This window comes from Trypanosoma theileri, assembly GCF_002087225.1.
Source record: "Trypanosoma theileri isolate Edinburgh chromosome Unknown TM35_Tth_15_V1, whole genome shotgun sequence".
In the NCBI taxonomy this organism is placed as follows: domain Eukaryota; phylum Euglenozoa; class Kinetoplastea; order Trypanosomatida; family Trypanosomatidae; genus Trypanosoma; species Trypanosoma theileri.
Window position 1 is genome coordinate 305,584 of NW_021639857.1, and position 18,501 is coordinate 324,084.

The following is an 18,501-nucleotide window of genomic DNA, read 5'->3' on the forward strand; positions in this document are numbered from 1 at the left end:
TGTTTGTACGTATGTACGTATGTATTTCTCTCTCTCTCTCTCTCTCTGATCACCTCTTCCTTGTCATGATCTCTTCTCTTTGACTTTTTCTTTATTTTCTTTACACAAGGTACGCCAAACCAACAAGAATAACCAACGAGAATCGTCATTATTATTATTAAGGAATGTCAATGATATCTCGCAAGGGACTTGCGATTGCAGCCGTCACGCTGCTGGCGCTCTTCGTCGTCGTGATGCCAAGCCCAGTTTCCGCACAGAGTTCCCTCGAATGCCAAAAGGTCTGGCCGGGGCCAAGCAGCACCAATGATGTACTTACTTGTTTGTCCGATAAGGATCGTATCAAGGACCAGTGGCGCTACTATGTGTTTCCGGGTTTCAGTGCTCTGCTCTTTCTTGTAATTTTGATAAGTTTCCCCATTGTCTTTATCTGTGTGAGCTGTTGCCGTTGCTGTTCTTGTTGCAAGCCGCAGGAGGCAGAAGTCACAGCGAATTCCCGCTGCTTTCTCTGGATGTGGATAGCGTACGCCATACTGTGGAGTTGTGGAGTGGTCGTACTCGTTATCTATGGAGCCAAACTACTCGGAGCCTCACTTCCTGCCTTGGTTGACGATACACTGGATGGACCACTGAAGTACTTTAATGAAACAGCAGAAAAGATTGTTGATTTCACGTCTAACTGGTCTACAGGTGAGCGTCAACCTTTGCCTGGTATCAACCTGGACATCACTACCTTCAGTGACGTTAGCGATAAAGTTACAGATTTTCTTACTACATTGAAGGATAATATGAATAAATATGCCGGATGGGTACCAATTGTCTCGTACTGCATTGGTGCGGTGGGTGTTGTTCTGATGTTCCTCATGATACTCCTTGCCTGCTGTCGCTGCTGCGTCCCATGCCTGCCAATGGGCTTATCTTGTGTATACTGGATCTTTGGAATTGTGTACTCACTTCTTGGTGTTGCTGCTATTCTAGTTGCATACGCAGCCACTGTTGGCTGTGGTGAAATTCAATTGCAGTACAAACGTGAACCGGGTATACTTCAGTGGTATGCAGTGCCTTACTGTGAATCAATGTTTAACTTCTCTAGTGTGAACGCTGAGGTACGCAAGACGGAAACCACTTATGCCCAACAGGCCTGTACCTCACTGCTGGAGGTGTGTGATAATACCCTATTACCCCTTCCGCGCCCATTCACTTGTGGAAATAACATCACTTCCGCCGATCAGTGTCCAAACATGGGCACCATGGCAGCTGTATTGGAAAGCAGTACCGTAAAGGCTTCCACTATGGCCTGCCCGGTGCCAACGGCATCCTGTTCACTGACGGAATGTGCAGCCAATTGTACGAATCCAACAGTAAAATCAGGGGCAGCACAATTACTATCAGTTGCGGCACAGGCACGGAATGCAAGTATTGCTGTCTCGTACGCTACACCTTTGCTGGAATGCAATTTTGTGGTGGATCAACTGTTGGGTGCTGCGGGCTCCTGTAATGATCTCAAGACAGGGTCTTTGATGCTTGGTGTGGGATTCTTTGTTGGTGGATTAATGTTCGGTCTTGCCATCTACATTATGTTCCGCGGTTCCTGTGTGTGGAAGAACCCCAAGTGATACCGATATTTCTTTTTGGTCGCCATTTTGTTTTTTCTTTCTTTCTTTCTTTTTTTTTTTTGATTGATATCTTGGTTTATTTTACTTTTTTTTTTGTTGTTTTTTTTTTTTAGACCACGCTGTGTGTAGTTCTTTTGGAGTGGGGATTCAAGTAAGAAACGACCAAAAAGTTTGTTGCAGAAGGTAGACACTAACTATGTGCTTCTGTCAGCTACGTAGAGACTTTTTTTTGGTTTTGTTTTCTTTAGTGTACTATCTCTCTCTCTCTCTCTTTATCTGTGCGTGTGTTTGTTTGTTTGTTTTTTTTTATGTTAAGATTGGTTTATATTTATCGGCTTCACTTACTAGAAAGTAAACAAAAAGAAAGTGAAGTCAATAGGGAAGGAAAAGGGATATAAAGCTATTGGGATTCTATGAAGGGATTTCTTTTTCTTCTTATTTTTCTGATTCTGATATTTTTATTTTCTTTTTTTTTTTTTTTTGCGAAATAGACCTCTAGAAAGGAAAGTTACCAAAATGCTTTCTTTCTACACAGATGGTTTATAAACGCTGAAAAATAGTTTTAGTCCTTCCTACACTCTCACTTTTTTTTTGTTGTTTATTTTCTCTGAGAGCTTACAAAAAAAAAAAAAATGGTATGGCCTTCATTTTTTTCTACATTAGAAGAGTCAAGATATATATATATATATATATTAATATTTTTTTTTCCCTTAACATATTCATTATGTAGAACCGATTGTAAACATTGAAAGTGTGCTTGAAAGCCCTCATTCACCTCTTCTTCTGCAGGGGGTGTCGGGTGTTTAAAGGCGAAAAGATAAGAAATTTCACCACTTTTATTTTCTATCGGTATTAATAATGATCGTAAATGATGAAGAAAAGATACTGAACTCATCTTGTTGAGGTACAACTTCAGAGATTTATGGGAGAGGAAGAAAAACAAAATAATAATAATAATAATAATAATAATAATAATAATAATAAAATAAACAAATGGGAGCAATACGGAGAGAGTAAGGATATCCTTTTCGTTCCCCTTCCCTATCTCATCTCGAATGAAGAAAGAGAAAGGTCATTACTATTTTTTTTTTTTTCTGTGTTAATTTTTCTTTGTTTTTACAAGCGCACCCAGTTACTGACCCATTAAAAAAAAAAAAAAAAACCTTCTCCTGTTGAAAATGAAAGAAAAGAAAAGCAAAAGAAAAGAAAAAAAGAGAGAATGGTTCCTCATCTCATTGTTTTCTTGGTGTGTTTATCACTGTAGATCCAAGTTAGAAAAAAAAAAAAAAAAAACATAAATGAGAAGAAGAGGTTAATGGGGGTGTTTTTTTTTCTTTTTCTTCTTTTTTTTCTTTTAGATGTGCTTTAACTAAAGTGTTTCTGTGAGTGGCAATACTTTTTTTTACTTTTTCTCTTTTTTTTTTTTTAATATGTGTGTATACCTCTCCTCCAATATACATATTATGAGACTATGGTTCCCATTAGTAAGGAAATAGGAGCTGGGAAAGGGGCATTTTTTCTTTTTTTTTTTTCTCTCTCTTTCTGTCCTTCTTTTCTTAAAGAAGAAGAGCAACAGGAGAAAAAATGTAACCAGTGTACATCATATTTTCAAATAATAAACAGAGAGCAACTTGGGTAATAGAAAGATAGAGAGAAAGAGAGAGGGAAGAGAATAAATTGTATAAGGAACTGTAGTAAACAGAACTCCAAAAAGGAAAAAAAAGAGAAATTCTCGGATACAATGATCAACTACCCCCTATTGTAAGAGAATATATATATACAGCATGTGTCTGTATAATGAGGGGTTGGGGATTATGAGAGAAGAACAATAAAGAAGAAACAAAGTAGTAATAGTAATAATAGTAATAAGAGAGAGAGAGACTATATGGTTCCGTAGAGTCGTGAAAAATATGCCTATTTCTATTTGGCGTAAGGGAAGAGGTTAAAAAAAAAAAAGAGAACACAAGAAGGGAAGAATGAGTGTAATATTGAAGATCTTTTAATATACTGCTGGTTAGTGGAGGTAAAGGGTAGTATATATGCTGTGATTGAAGTTTTTATTATATCACTTTCAACAAAAGAAAGAAAAAAAAATACTGGTGGGGGTTCCTTTTCCTTTTTTCTCCTCGTATAGTTTAAGCATTACTGATAATGTGAAATTGGGAACCTATTTTTCTTTTTTTTTTTTTTNNNTATATATATATATATATATATATATATATATACTGGTGTACTCACATTTATTGTTAACAGAGGGAGTCCATATGGTAGTTACTGAGGGCTCTGTATGTCATTTGTGAGGAATAATCTGAATTGTGAGAAGCCAGTAATCCCCAATTATCTGCAGCATTCTCTTCGTTTTTTTTTTTTTTTTCTTCTTTTCTTACTTGTTTCCATATGTCTCTTTTAACAATGTCATTTCGCACATTTGGCGTCACTTTACTTTTCCTTTGCTGTATTAGTTCTTGTCATGATCTCCCATGTCTGCTACTCTCTTACCTGTGAACCCTTTTTTCCCCCTTCATTTCCCTTTTATTATATTATTATTCTTATTATTATTAATATTTCCTCTTTACACATTTCACTGTGTAAAGAAGGCGGACCATCTGCTCAGACATTCTTCTGAGTGGATCGATAGTAATTCGCCTCACCCAAAAGTACAGTCTCAAGAGAAGTATATTTATATATTTATATATATATATATATATATATATATATATCCCCATCAGTTGTTCCCCCTCTCATCATCATCATCATTACACGTACACACACATGAAGTCTCCATTAGACACGTGGCTGCAGGATCTTCACATTGCGGTTGGTGCTTACTTTGCGCGGGATCCACTTCCCCGCGGTGTGGGACCACAGCAGCGCATAGAGGGATGGAAACAAAAAGAAAGAAAACTCTTTACCGCAGAAACACTACCAACAACAGTATCCACACCATCAGTATCTGGGAACCGTGATAATAGTGGGGTTCTCTCCGTTGCAGTTTATTCCACTCCCACGACAGTTTTACCTATCACTAGTACTACAAATACTACTACTATTAATACTATTAATAATAATACTACTTCTACTAGTAGTGCTAATATTAATACTACTAATCCTACAACAACTACTACTATTACTACTAGTACTAGTACTACTAGTAGTAGTAATAATAATATTATACGAGAGCCGCAGAGAGTTTATAATCACACAACGAATGCCGCAATAGCTACATCTACAGTAAGTACAGCTGCGGCCATCACATCATCACCATCAACTCCCACGTTATCAGAAATTAAAGCACAAATGTGCGATATCACAGAAAGACTACGGCGTGCTCAGAGACACAGAGATGATCTTGTGCTTCAGGAAGACGAGGAACATGACATTAGTGAGGCTATTGCCCAATCTGACCGCACTGTGGCTGAGTTAGAAGCTCAGTTTCTCCAACTTCGACAAATACAGGCAGTACTACTACGACGTCCTCCACCAAGTTGTAGTAGTAATAATAGTAGTATTATTAGTAGTCCAGTTACTATTATTAACGGACGGACATCATTTACATCTTCATCTTCTTTTATTGCTGCTGGTGCTGGTGCTGCTGGTGTGGCTATTGGGGCAGCACATGGTCCTCCTGATAGAAGTTTAGGAAGTGGTGGGGCATTTGATATGAATAACACAGCAATGGATGCTGTTGAGATGCGGAAGTCTTTTCAAGGAGTAATGCAGGGTGGGATTCCATCATATGTAAACAATTATTCCTATGAACAGGGAAGTAATGCATATCCTCCACGGACTGGTATGAATAATGGACCACAACGGTTTAGTTGGGAATCATATGAACAATCACCACTTCATCCACAACAACAACAACTACAACAACAAAGAGGATTATCTGATAATACACCTATTAGACTTCCTGTAAATCCTTTTGATCGTTATAGTGGAGAAAATTTTCCCTGGTCAACCGATTTACGACGAACTATGATTGATATATTTGGTCTTCATCAATATCGTTTCCTACAACTTGAGATTATGAATGCCTGTATGGACAATCGTGATGTCTTTGTTCTTTTACCTACTGGAGGAGGAAAGTCACTCTGTTATCAACTCCCCGCACTCTTACCAAATCCGGCACAAGTTACTATAGTGATATCCCCACTTATTTCACTTATTCAAGATCAAGTGTATGCACTTATTGCTAATGATATTCCTGCTATGGCATTAACAGGTCAAACATTAGATGCTTCACGACGATCTCTCTTCTCTGAATGGGCATCTAGACAAATTATTCATACTTTAGTTTATGTTACACCTGAATACTTTGGACGAAGTGATCATTTTGTACAATCTCTCATGCAACTTGCAACTCGTGGACTTTTAAGTCGATTTGTTGTGGATGAAGCGCATTGTGTATCTCAATGGGGTCATGATTTCCGTCCGGATTACAGAAAATTGGCAATATTAAAACAACAGTTTCCTACTACACCCATTACAGCACTTACAGCTACCGCAACAGATATGGTAAAACAAGATATTATATCAACTTTAGGGTTAAGAGATGCTTTAGTGTTTAAAGGATCATTTAATCGACCAAATCTACGTTACTCTGTACGTAAAGTGGGACGGGATGTAAGTTCACTTGTGGTAGATCTTGTTAAGCATCAATTTCCACCAAGATCATGTGGTATTGTTTATTGTCTTTCACGAAAAAACTGTGAAGAGATGGCGACCGCATTATCAGCTGCTGGAATACGTGCTTCATACTATCATTCAGAAGCGAGTGGAAAAAATGATAAACAAGAACGATGGACAAAGGATGAACTTCAAGTGATATGTGCTACTATTGCTTTTGGAATGGGAATTAATAAACCAGATGTTCGTTTTGTTATTCATGCAGCGATGCCTAAATCTATTGAAGGGTATTATCAAGAAAGTGGACGAGCTGGTCGTGATGGATTACCCTCGCAATGTATTTTACTTTGTTCACCTAGAGATAAACAAAGAATTGAACAAATGATTCATGATAGTAAAGATTGGAAAACTTCACTGGATTCCTTACATCGAATGTTAGCCTATACTGTGAATGATGTTCACTGCCGTCGAATGCAACAACTTGGTCACTTTGGTGAACACGTAGATGTACATTACTGTTTAACACAACCTGCAGGATCTGTAGAAGTGTGTGATAACTGTGCTAGTAAAAGAGATGAAAATTGGGAAACCACCTCTATGGATATTTCAACCATAATCATTGATCTCTTTAACATCATTAAACATCTCGGTTCCCTCACTTCACGTCAACTCGTCGGTGTATATCGTGGAACTGCAGATATTGGAAAAGCTATTGAGACCCGCATGCGGCAGAAGGGTGCTCCTGTAGAATATAAAGCCGGTACACGTCATTCCAAATTACTATTAGAACGTGTAGTACTGGAAGGATTACTAATGGGTATATTTAAAGAACGACTAGATACGGTGAATGACTACGTCACCTGTGCGTTTATTGAGGCTGGTGAGGGGGCAGGTATACAATTACTACGCAATGTGCAGAATGGAACACAACGAATTGAAATCCCTTTGCGAGGAGAGAAGAAAAAGAAAGATACCATTCCCAAAACTACTACTACTACTACTACTACTATTGGTAGTAGTAGTAGTATAGAGAAGAATAGAGATGGTGGTGTTGATATTATGCAGAGAGTCTCAGCTGAGAATGAAGAAGACGCCGTTCCTGCAGGAGGGAATTCCCCTTGTAAAGGTCGTAAAGGGAAAAGAACCAAAACTTCAAAGGAAGAGGCAAAAGAACGAAGATCTCTGGCTACTGCCGCTGATGCGAAAACAACAAAAACAACAAAAACCACTACTACTACACAGCGAGGAAAGCATGGACGAGAGGAAATGCGTACAAAAAAGAAAAAATCATCACGGAAAGCATCTGCTGGACGATTTGTACTCACAGAATGTGAAGGTTCTTCTATTTCTTCTTCTGCTGCTTCCTCCAATCTCTCTGGTGTGGACAGCAGTGAAGAAGACTCTCTTGCAGGATTTGTAACGGACGGTGTGGAGTCATTCTCATCCTCATCCTCATCAGCAGCCACACAATCCACATCCTCTATTGTCTCTCCACCGCGAAAGAAGAGACAACGCCGCGGTGGACATCAGCCATCCGCCTCCTCCATATCTTCTTCACATATAAACAGTACAAGAACAACAACCACAACAGGAATCATTGGCAGTGGTAATACCGCAACCTCATCCCTCTCTGTAGAAACACCATTAAAGGTAGTTATGATTCCCGCCGCTCGTCTACGGCAACTTCAAGATGAACTTCTTGCACAGATGGAATCTCTTGTACAATCCCTCGCGGAACGTTCAGAGGGTGGACGACAGTATAATGTGATGCCAAAGAAAACCATGCACACACTCGTGGAAACTCTCAGTGTTCCTAGCTGGGGCTCTGTCGCACAGTTAGGTGATCTGGAAGGTCTTGGTAAGAACAAAGTAAAGAAGTTCGGTGCGGAAATTCTTCGACTCTATCGTCAATTCCGTCATGAACACATTGGGGATGTTGCGGAACTCACCTTATTGGAAGAGGAAATGCTGCGACAGACAACAACGGGAATGGCAAACCGAAATCGTTTACCTCGTGGAGATGTACGTACAGGGAAAGTCATTGATGACACGGAAACTCCCATCAAAGCACAAGACTCGGGTTTACTACAACCACAACCATTACCGCAAGGGAAACGTTTGATGTTGGACTCCGACGGTACTCCACAGAAACCACCACAGATAATGACAATACCACAAGTATCAGGAGCAATAGAGATATCACCAACAGGAAGAGCAACCGCAACTTCTACTACTAGTATTAATACTAATACTAATAATAGTGTTAATGCTACGACGACAGTGATAGGTGGTCCATCAGCACCAAAGAAAACATTATTCAAAATGCCTGATGTGGTTTCTACAGTTGAGGAAACTCCTCCACGAACACTTGGTGTACCTGTTGTTTCTTTAACATCCGGTAGTCTTTCTTCTCCTATGGATCCCGTTATTACATTTCCCCCCACGGAAGACTCTACTAGGGCAGTATGGCAGCAGAGTCATCAATCCTTTGCGCTATTTCCAGATCCTCAACATCAGCAACAGGAACAAATGTTGCCTCCATCTATCGGACAAGAGTTAATCGGAGCAACACCACTGCCGTTGGGATCGGAACTCGTCACTTTAACACAACAACCACACCAACCACTACAACAACAACAACAACATCCGACACCGTTTGATGTTATGGGTGATGACTATTTAATGCGTATGTGTGATGAGTCCATCGCACGTACACCTCTGCGACCAGCCAATTCAACGGATTTAACGTACAATTATCCCGTTAGCAGCAAAGTAGGAGAAACAACAACAACAACAAGAGTGTCGTGGACACCTGCAGGAGAAAATGGAATTCCCCTTATGCCACGGTGGCAGCAACATGTACCATCCTCTGATAAGAATCGCATGGGTAATGGTAATAACAGTGGTGTTGTTACTCGGGGTGAAGTTATTACAGTGAACTCAGATGAAGATGATGAGTAAGAAAAAAAGAACAGAAGGGTTACAAGTAAAATTTTTTTTTCTTTTTTTTTTGCTTTTTTTCTCTCTCTACCCTCTAAAGAAAGAAAATCGGAGAAGGGTTCTGGGGATGGGAAGAAAAAGGAACATACTCTATTGCTTGACATCTGATGTTTAGATAAAGTATGATTTATTTTTCTTAGTCTCTTTTTATTTTTATTTATTTTTATTTCTCTCTCTCTCTCTCTCTCTCTCTCTCTCTTCCTCACATTATTCTTTGATCATTTTCGTTTAAAACATTTATTATAGTTTCTCGTTCTATTCTCTAATATCGAGCGGAAACCAGTAATAGCAATAGCAATAGTGGTGTGGTACTTATAGTGTAGGTATTTTGGTACTCACAGCAGAGGAAAAAAAAAAAAAAAGAAAAAAAAACACTATCAATAATGATTAAGGCTGTTATTATTATTAACACGGCTGGAAAAATTCGGTTGTTGAATGTATATGAGAAAGATATTCCTTTAGCACTTCAACAGCATTTAGTACGTCGAGTTCACCACCTTATTTCACGTCGTAGTGGCGATCTCTGTAATTTTGTAGATAATTTCATTGAGTGGCCTACTCCTGATACCCGTGTAGTCTACCGTCACTACGCCACACTCTGTTTTGTCTTTATTGTAGACAGTAGTGAATCTCAATTGGCGATACTGGACCTTATTCAAGTCTTTGTGGAAGCACTTGATCGAACCTTTGAAAACGTATGTGAACTGGATCTTATTTTTCACTCGGATAAAGTGCAGTTGACACTAATGGAAATGGTGATGGGCGGTATGGTGTTGGAAACCTCACGTGAGGAGATACTACGGGCTATGTCTGAGATGCAGCGTGTTGGGAGCTCCAAAACAACCTCGAGTACAGTTGCCGTTTCAGGTTATCATTAAACTCTCTCTCTCTCTCTCTCACTACAACTTGTTATTCTTGATCTTGTGAGGTATCGTGGTGTTTTCTTTATATATATATATATATATATATATATAATTTCATTCATTCTCACTTTGTGTGGATGTGTTTGCCGCTTTTTTTTTTTATTGTAATCATTTGTATCTTTTTTTTTTATACTGCTGGGTATAATGCTGGTGTGCCACTTTTAGGATTGGTTCCAGGGCTCTTGTATATAATATCATCTCTTTATTTATTTTATTTATTTTTTTATTTTCTCTTCTTTATCACTGCAGTCATTCTACGGGAGACTGTGTGGGTGTGGAAAAATAAATAAAAAAGAAGAGGACCACATAACGAGTAATTAACGAAGGAGTCAATATATATATATATATATATATATATATANATAGACACCATCAAAGAAATCCTTCAGCGAGAGGTGGACACAACGTTAGAGGAGGCGACCAAACAACGAGAAGTTCTGCGACGACGTGTATCCTTCCCATAACGTCTAATTAACGAAGGAGTCAATATATATATATATATATATATATATATATACATAAGTAAATAAAATGATAGACACCATCAAAGAAATCCTTCAGCGAGAGGTGGACACAACGTTAGAGGAGGCGACCAAACAACGAGAAGTTCTGCGACGACGTGTATCCTTAGCTTGCGATCGTATTCGACGGCGTCAAGTCCTTGCACGAACGGAGACACTCACACCGTTGTTTCGAACAGACTTTCTCAGACGCGGTAAAATCATTCAGAAAATACGTGGACGTCTTCTACAGACTCTCACACGATATGCACATATACTTCAATCGGGTGATCTGCGAGCTACTTGTGGACTTTTAAATGTGGAGATTGTTCTCCGTGCAGTGCGAGAGGCATTAGTGGAGGAGGAGGAACTCACCCATTGGCAATTGCCGCTCCCACGTGAAGAGGAATGGCGTGCCGTGTGTATGGCCGTACAGGAATCCTGCACTAATAATAATAATAATAATAATAATAATAATAATAATAATAATAACAGTGGCAGTAGTGGTACTATTATTAATAACAACAACAATAATAATAATAGTAGTAAGAGTACGACAGTAGCGATGGTATCATCCTCTGAGCAAAAACAACAGGAGATATTAGAGGCAGCACTCAGTCGTGTTCTCTCACCATGCAATACAAACAACGATAATGAAGAGGCCCCAAAAGATGTGGACTCCTTGATGCCATGGTTATCTATTCCCTGTTTTTGCCCCTTGGCCTACTATTGTCAACATCCACAGGTATTGATTGTACCCACGAAAGAGATTAATAGAAAAGATCCCTGCCGACGTGAAGGAGATGATGAGACAACGGAAGTGGAAAAGGCAACAGTGGGGGATGCGGATATTGCATTAGATATTCTTCGGGCAGCTGCTGAACATCTCCGTCAACTTAGCAGTAACACAAGTGGAGATCCACATGATGATAATGATGATGTGGTGGAAGTAAATAATAATAATAATAATAATAATGAGTCTAATGATGAAAGAGAAGAGGCGGTGGAATCTGCAATGGAAGAGGTGAGACTACGTGTGTGTATTGAGATTGCCGCACGGGCAACCGCATGTAAATACGCCGTAGATTCACTTTCAACAGGCGAGGATGCCATTTTATTTGATGGTGTAGCCACTGTAACAACAACAGCAATGACAATGATGATATCATCATTGCAAAGAGAAACTTCTCATACATTGCCTTTCACTACATTAGTATTACCACCAATGGAGCAACTCTTCTTCTGTATTGCGTACACTATTGGTGCAGCCATACTACGTGATGAACAGAATGAACGACGTGCTGGAGGAACTATTGTTGTTGTTGATGATAATAATGAAGAGGCATCTGATGTTAATAATAATAATAATAATAATAATAATAATAATAATAATAATAACAATAATGATAATGGTAGTTGGCGAAGTGTGTTTGAGCGGTGGATGTTGCAGGAACGGTCTGCAAAGCATGGCAGCGTGGCATTTCTTGGGCCACGGCTATTGCAGTATCTATTTGAATATGTATTCCATCCTTTTCCACGTACTGTGCAGATGGGAAGACCCGCAGAGGCGGTGGAAGTACCGCCAGAGACTGCACGGCGATGGTTACATTTGGCCTTTGCTGATGATATTGTGGAGAAGGAGAGTGCAGTTGAGTCGATGATGACTGATTATCTTAATCGTCAGTAGTGCTGATTGGGGTCATCTTCTACTTATTTCTTTGTATATATACTTATATATATATATTCTCTTTATGGTTGTAATTGTGATGAAACTATTGATATGCATATTTATTAATTTATATATATGTGTGTATGTATGTTTTTCTTTTTTAAAATTTGTTTTTTTTTTCTCTCTCTCTCTCTTATTATTTTACATATTTGGGGTATATATATATATATATATATATATATATATATATATTTATATATTCCTGTGAACACACAATCCAATAAGAAAAAGGGAAAGAAGAAAACAACACAAGAACAAGGACAAAAGGGCTGTACGGCTAACAGCAGCACTTCAACCATTCGTCGAAGTCCTACAAACGCCCAAAGAAAGACTGCACGTTGTTAAGACGTAAAGAAGAAGAAAAGAAACAACAACAACAACAAAAAAAAAATAGTAGTATAAACCGAGAAGAAAAGAGAAAAAAAATCCCAGAAAGAAACAACAAACAATAAAGAAAAACAGATAATCACAACACAACCCCCAACATTTTAACCCGCAAACATGACTACTATGCAGAAGGTGGACGCTACATTGGAGCGATTTGACCGCAAATCCCCCCGTGCCGCCTACGCGCAGGTCTGTGAAGAGATGGGTGTTCACCGTCAGAAGAGTATCGCCGCTCTTCTCAGTGATGCCCCACGTGATTGGGATAAACACCGCGTGTTTGACTGCCGTTCGTGTGTGTTGGGGCCTAAAGGTGCGATGGCGATTGTGCCGTTATTACTCTGCAGTCGATCTCTCCGTCGTGTTTGTATGCGTGGATGCGGAGTAACGGATGAGTTTGTGGCCCAACTCGCAGAGACACTGCAGGATCATCAATGTATACGCAGTGTGGATGTGGGGGATAACCCGCTGGTAACAATATACAGTGCAGATCCTGTAATTAAATTACTGCGGGCAAATAAAAATATTGTTCGTTTTGCCCTTGATGGGACGCACATTGGCACCAATGTTGCCAATCTCATCAGTGATCTCTGTGATGCCAATCATGATGAGGTGGCAAACTACTACGCAGATGATTTCTTTCGTATGAAGAATATATTTAACTATCTCGATGGAGATGGATCAGGATGGGTGTTGCTGCGCAGTCTTGTGTTAAATGCACCCTATCCTGTTTTGCAGGAACAACTTATTGAGCGAATAGCACTGCGACGACCACGTAAGCGCTCGGATGGAACCATCTCTGTAAACACATTTCTTGAACTTGTGTACTTTAACTACAAGACAGAAGTGGAGGTGGCAAAACGAGCAAAGGAAGTGGATACGGAGTATAATAATATTGTCATCAATTGGAAACGCTTGTTGGAGGTGATGGACAGTACGAAAGAAGAAGAACAGAAAAAACTCGCTGAGGCTCAGAAGAATGCTGAGATCAACAAGAAAGACCATGATGATGATGATGATGATGATGATGAGTTTGGTTCTTCAGATGATGATTTATCCAGTGTTGGTGCCACACTACCACCGAATATCGAGATTCTTCCACCAACTAATCTTCACCGTCTGCGTATTCGCACACACGAACTGCATCCATCCGAGGCACGTGAGATCATCGCAGCGGCGCTGAAGTTTCAATTGGACGCCGATGCACGCAGTCTTGCAGAAGAATCCACATCGCCCAGCAATAATAATAATACTAATAACAACAACAACAACAACAATGATGATGAGAATGATAACGAGATTGAGAAGGAAAATGAAAATGATGAGTTGGATCCAAAGGAGATGGATGCAACCACAGCCCCACACGCTCAAGAACAACAAGCACAGGAAGAAAAACAAGAACAAGGAGGATTTCGAAAGGTACGACTCTCCATTCCCTGTTTACGTCGTGCCTATCGCAGTGTGACCCAACCACAGCCACTCCCCAATCGCTATCGTTTCCTCCGCGAACACGAAGAGGATTACATTCCCCCCATCATGCGTGCGGGTTCGCGCCTCATCAGTATCTCCAAACTCTCCTTTCTCGACAGTTTCCGCTCCTCGGGCGGGATGAGTGCGACGTCGGTGACCAGCGAGGGGGTGGACTACGACGGCGATGAGACCCGCGTGCGGTGGTGGGCCCTGCCGCCGGCGATGGTGCGGCTGGTGACGAAGTTCTTCAACAAACAAGCCGCCAAACTCCCAAAGAAGCGGCAGTCAACACTCGCCATTTCCCCCCGCACACAACGCGATAACGCCATGCAGAAATCTGCCATTCCCGTCACCGCATTTCTCGCGGCGGAGTTTGTGACGGATTTGGAAACCCTGCGGCCGCGTCTGCTGGCGGATAAGTTCCTGCAGTACAGTATTCCCATTGATGTCTCCACCATCACCCTGCAGGAGATTGTGAATTGCCTGAATGAGTTCTACACGGAGATCAGCGTAGAGAAGGTCTTCACCGTCTCGCAGATTCGAAAGATGCCCACACCGACCAACACTGCAGCGGCCGCAGCGGGCGGCGGAACCACAACGGCGGGATCCGTCACAACAGAGCCACGACCCACACTGGATGTGGACTCCTCTGTATTTGGTGGTGAGATGTAAAGGAAAAGAGAAGAGAGAAAAGAAAAGAAAAAAAAAAAGAGGAAGAATGAAGGAAGGAGGGAAAAGAGGTAGAGCTATAGTATATATATATATATATATATAAAGATGGAGAAAAATGAAGAGAGAAGAAGTAGTAGTATAGGAAAAAGAAAAAGGGAAGAAGAGGAAGAAAAGGAAAAAAAGAAGGTGAGAGTGTTAAATGGAAAACGTTATGTATAGGCGTATGAAGGAAAAAGAAATTTTTGCTTTTTTTTTGTTTTTATGTTGATTTCTCTCTTGCTGTTTTGTTTTGTTTTCCATTTGTATTCTCAACTGGGAGGAGAGAAATGGGCGCCCACAACAACGCACTGCAGAATGATAGAAATGTTTGCTTCTTCTCATGGATGACGTTGTTGTTCTCTTGCTCTTTTTTTTTCTTATTGTGTGTTTTCTGTTTTCTTATTACTCACTTTTTCTTTTTTTTTATTTTACTTTTCTTCATCTTCTTCTCTCTGCTGTTATTCCTTCTTCTTTTTTTTTCTTAATTGTTTTCTCTTTTATCAGAGTGTCTCTATTGGAAATGTTTTCTTTTTTTTTTTTGCTGTCTCTTGAAAGAAATGGAACACCCACTACTCTCCCCAACATGATGTAAATGTAAACGCCATTGTAAATATACAATCAAAGGATTGTATATGTATCTATATCTATCTATAGGTATATATATATAAACGTATATTTTCACAGTTTCACTGTATGTACAGTGGCGGTGGTTATTATTATTGTTTCCTTCAAATCTCCCTCTCTTTTTCTTTTGTGTTGTACACACATACATGTACATTATTTCTATTTATCTGTATATATATATATATGTGTGTACTCTATACATACTCTCTTTTTTTTTGATATCCCATCTCTCACTCTCTCTCTCTGTATATATATATGGTAGTGCAAAGAAGCAGAAGAAACAAATAAAAAAAAATATATAGGTGAAGTGTAGTGAAAACAAAAAGAAAATAAACGACGAAAGAAAGGACTGAAGGAAAGCAGGAAAGAAAAGAAAGAAAGAAAACCAGTCAACAAGAAAGGGGGAAAAAAGAAAGAAAGAAAGAAAGAATAAAAAAAGAATATACAGAAGAAACAATAGAAAAACCAGTCAGAAATAAAAGAAATGACACACCTTTCGAGTGGCATCGTTTCCGCTTTCAATGAACTAACAGCCGCAAGAGAAGAAATGCATGCTAACAACCTTGTTAGCGGTAGCAGCAGTAAAAACAGCAGTAGTAACATCAGTCATCAACATCCTATTATGATAAGTGGAAATAAAGAAGAAGATTATATGACGATGGAGACCGGTGGTGGATTATATATGGAAGGCTGTATGGATTTTGTTATTGGGACCGACGATGATGATGATGATGATAACCTCCAGGGCAATCATGTCAACATGCTCAATCAACACCATAGTAATAACAATAACAATAACAACAAGATTGATATGAGTTTGGATGATAATAACATGGATGGGGATGTGGCTTTCATTTCCACAATGGCACTGCAGACTATCGGCTCCGACTGTGTCCCACTCGCATATCCCAATAATAATAATAATAATAGAGTGAAGGGAGAACATGTGTCGGGTCTCATCAGCGGAATGGAATCTACTTTAAATGAGACACAGCATCAACATCGACAATCCCAATCCCAACAGCAGCAGCAGCAGCAGCAACAACAATCCTCTCAACCACAACAACAACAACAATCACAAAACTTTTCAATCTCCATGGCTAATGGTAGCACCAATTCGGATCCGTTTATTTACTCCTACACAAGTTGGCAGAATCTCCCAGCCCCTGGATGTACGAATGGGGAAATATCACCAGCAGTGTCCATCACGGGAGAACCACTACTTGTGAACAATCTACAGCACGCACCACCACCACCGCCACCTCCACCACAACAATACTTTAGCGGGTTTTCGGATGGAAATATGATGGATGCCGCCGTACTTTATTCCCAACAACAACAACAACAATCTCAACAACAACAACAACACCGACAGCATCATCATCATCATCATCAACAACAACAACAACAACAACAGTATATGGATGATGCGATGATACGCAGCAATCTCTTTGTCTCTGGTCTCCATCCCAGTGTGACGGATGTGAAATTGCATGAACTCTTCCAGCCGTATGGCAGAATTGAGTCTGCAAAAGTCATGCTGGACATCCACACCGGCAAGAGCCGCGGTATTGCCTTTGTAAAGTTTGACAATGTGAACAGTGCGGAACAGGCAGTGGCGGCACTCAACAACAGTGTGCATCTCGGCGAGACGATTGCCGTTCGAGTGGCCAAACCCCACGCCGCCTATCGCCCGGGGGCACCGACGAATAAAACATTTGTGCGGAATGTTCCTCTCACTGTGAAGAAGTCTGATCTCGCCGCCCACTTTAGCCGCTATGGAGATGTCATTGATGTCTCCATCCACAGTGACACCGCCCAGCGGGCGACGAATAAAAAACGGAATGTTGTGTTCGTCACGTACACCACCAAAGAGGCCGCTGCCCGGGCTGCGCAGGAAACACACACCACCATGCCGTTTCAGGACTGCGAGGGAATTCCACTTCTCGCCAAAGTCGCAGAGGACTCCGCCCATCGCATTGAAAGACTCGCACGGCGTGGGGCTGGTCGTGGCGGTAAATCCGGTGATAACTGCGGTGGAGTTCCCCATCATCCACTCCACAACATTCCCCATCATCCCCATCACAGTATGCATGTCCCACATAAAGGAATGGATCCCTTTGCCTCCGCCAGCATCTCCTCTTCATATCCGTTTCCACCCACAACGGCACCCCCACCAACAACAACGACGGTGTGTGTTTCGCCTATTCTCACTACAGATCCATACGGCACATACACCGCCCCACCCGCAACGGCTTTTTACGCAACACCATTCATTCCAATGCCCCCCAGCTTCAATGGGGGTAATAACAGCACCACCAGTCTGCATAATAATAATAATAATCATTCCAGTAGCCCGTGCAATATTAGTGTTATCGGCAATGGCAGCAGCAGCAGTAACATCCTTAACAGCAATAACAATAACAACAACAACAACAACAACGGTAATAACCACCACAGTAATAATACGAATAGTAATAATAATAATAATAATAACAACAACGGAGGTGGTGGATTTGCTCCTATTCTCGTCCTTGGCCCAGATGCAGCACCACCACCACCACCGCCAATGTACACATCATACGATGGCTCGCTGCACTCTCCAGCTCAACACTTGGGCAACAGCACTACCAGCAGCAGTAATAATAACAACAACAACAACAATAACAATACTATAAATACTAATAATAATAATAATAACAATGCAAACGGCAGTAAATTGACCGATCACATCTCACCACTCATGATGTGCCCCACACGACACGCAGCCATGATGGCACCCACGCCTACTGTAATGTATTACATGTCCAACGGTCAAATGGCACTCGGACCACCATCGCATGCATAAACATATATGTGAGAAGCGAGAAAACACGAAAAGGGGAATGGATGAAGGGAAATACGTATATATATATATATAT

General features: G+C 40.5%; 6 protein-coding genes across 6 annotated transcripts; all 6 read left to right on the forward strand.

The window, feature by feature from the left end:
- Positions 1–164: 164 nt before the first annotated feature.
- Positions 165–1,613, forward strand: TM35_000152150 (uncharacterized protein; the record flags this gene model as incomplete). The annotated part of the gene is made up of 1 exon (XM_029025867.1): positions 165–1,613. One exon carries the CDS (start codon positions 165–167, stop codon positions 1,611–1,613), a length of 1,449 nt encoding a protein of 482 aa, XP_028882850.1.
- A 2,772-nt stretch (positions 1,614–4,385) lies between these two features.
- TM35_000152160 (ATP-dependent DEAD/H DNA helicase recQ) lies at positions 4,386–9,200 on the forward strand (the record flags this gene model as incomplete). The annotated part of the gene is made up of 1 exon (XM_029025868.1): positions 4,386–9,200. One exon carries the CDS (start codon positions 4,386–4,388, stop codon positions 9,198–9,200), a length of 4,815 nt encoding a protein of 1,604 aa, XP_028882851.1.
- A 422-nt stretch (positions 9,201–9,622) lies between these two features.
- Positions 9,623–10,117, forward strand: TM35_000152170 (AP-3 complex subunit sigma; the record flags this gene model as incomplete). Its single annotated transcript, XM_029025869.1, has 1 exon — positions 9,623–10,117. One exon carries the CDS (start codon positions 9,623–9,625, stop codon positions 10,115–10,117), a length of 495 nt encoding a protein of 164 aa, XP_028882852.1.
- Positions 10,118–10,693: 576 nt separating this feature from the next.
- Positions 10,694–12,349, forward strand: TM35_000152180 (uncharacterized protein; the record flags this gene model as incomplete). The annotated part of the gene is made up of 1 exon (XM_029025870.1): positions 10,694–12,349. One exon carries the CDS (start codon positions 10,694–10,696, stop codon positions 12,347–12,349), a length of 1,656 nt encoding a protein of 551 aa, XP_028882853.1.
- A 543-nt stretch (positions 12,350–12,892) lies between these two features.
- TM35_000152190 (uncharacterized protein) lies at positions 12,893–14,917 on the forward strand (the record flags this gene model as incomplete). Its single annotated transcript, XM_029025871.1, has 1 exon — positions 12,893–14,917. One exon carries the CDS (start codon positions 12,893–12,895, stop codon positions 14,915–14,917), a length of 2,025 nt encoding a protein of 674 aa, XP_028882854.1.
- Positions 14,918–16,064: 1,147 nt separating this feature from the next.
- TM35_000152200 (putative RNA-binding protein) lies at positions 16,065–18,428 on the forward strand (the record flags this gene model as incomplete). Its single annotated transcript, XM_029025872.1, has 1 exon — positions 16,065–18,428. The coding sequence occupies one exon, from the start codon at positions 16,065–16,067 to the stop codon at positions 18,426–18,428; it is 2,364 nt and encodes a 787-aa protein (XP_028882855.1).
- Between the last annotated feature and the right edge of the window lie 73 nt (positions 18,429–18,501).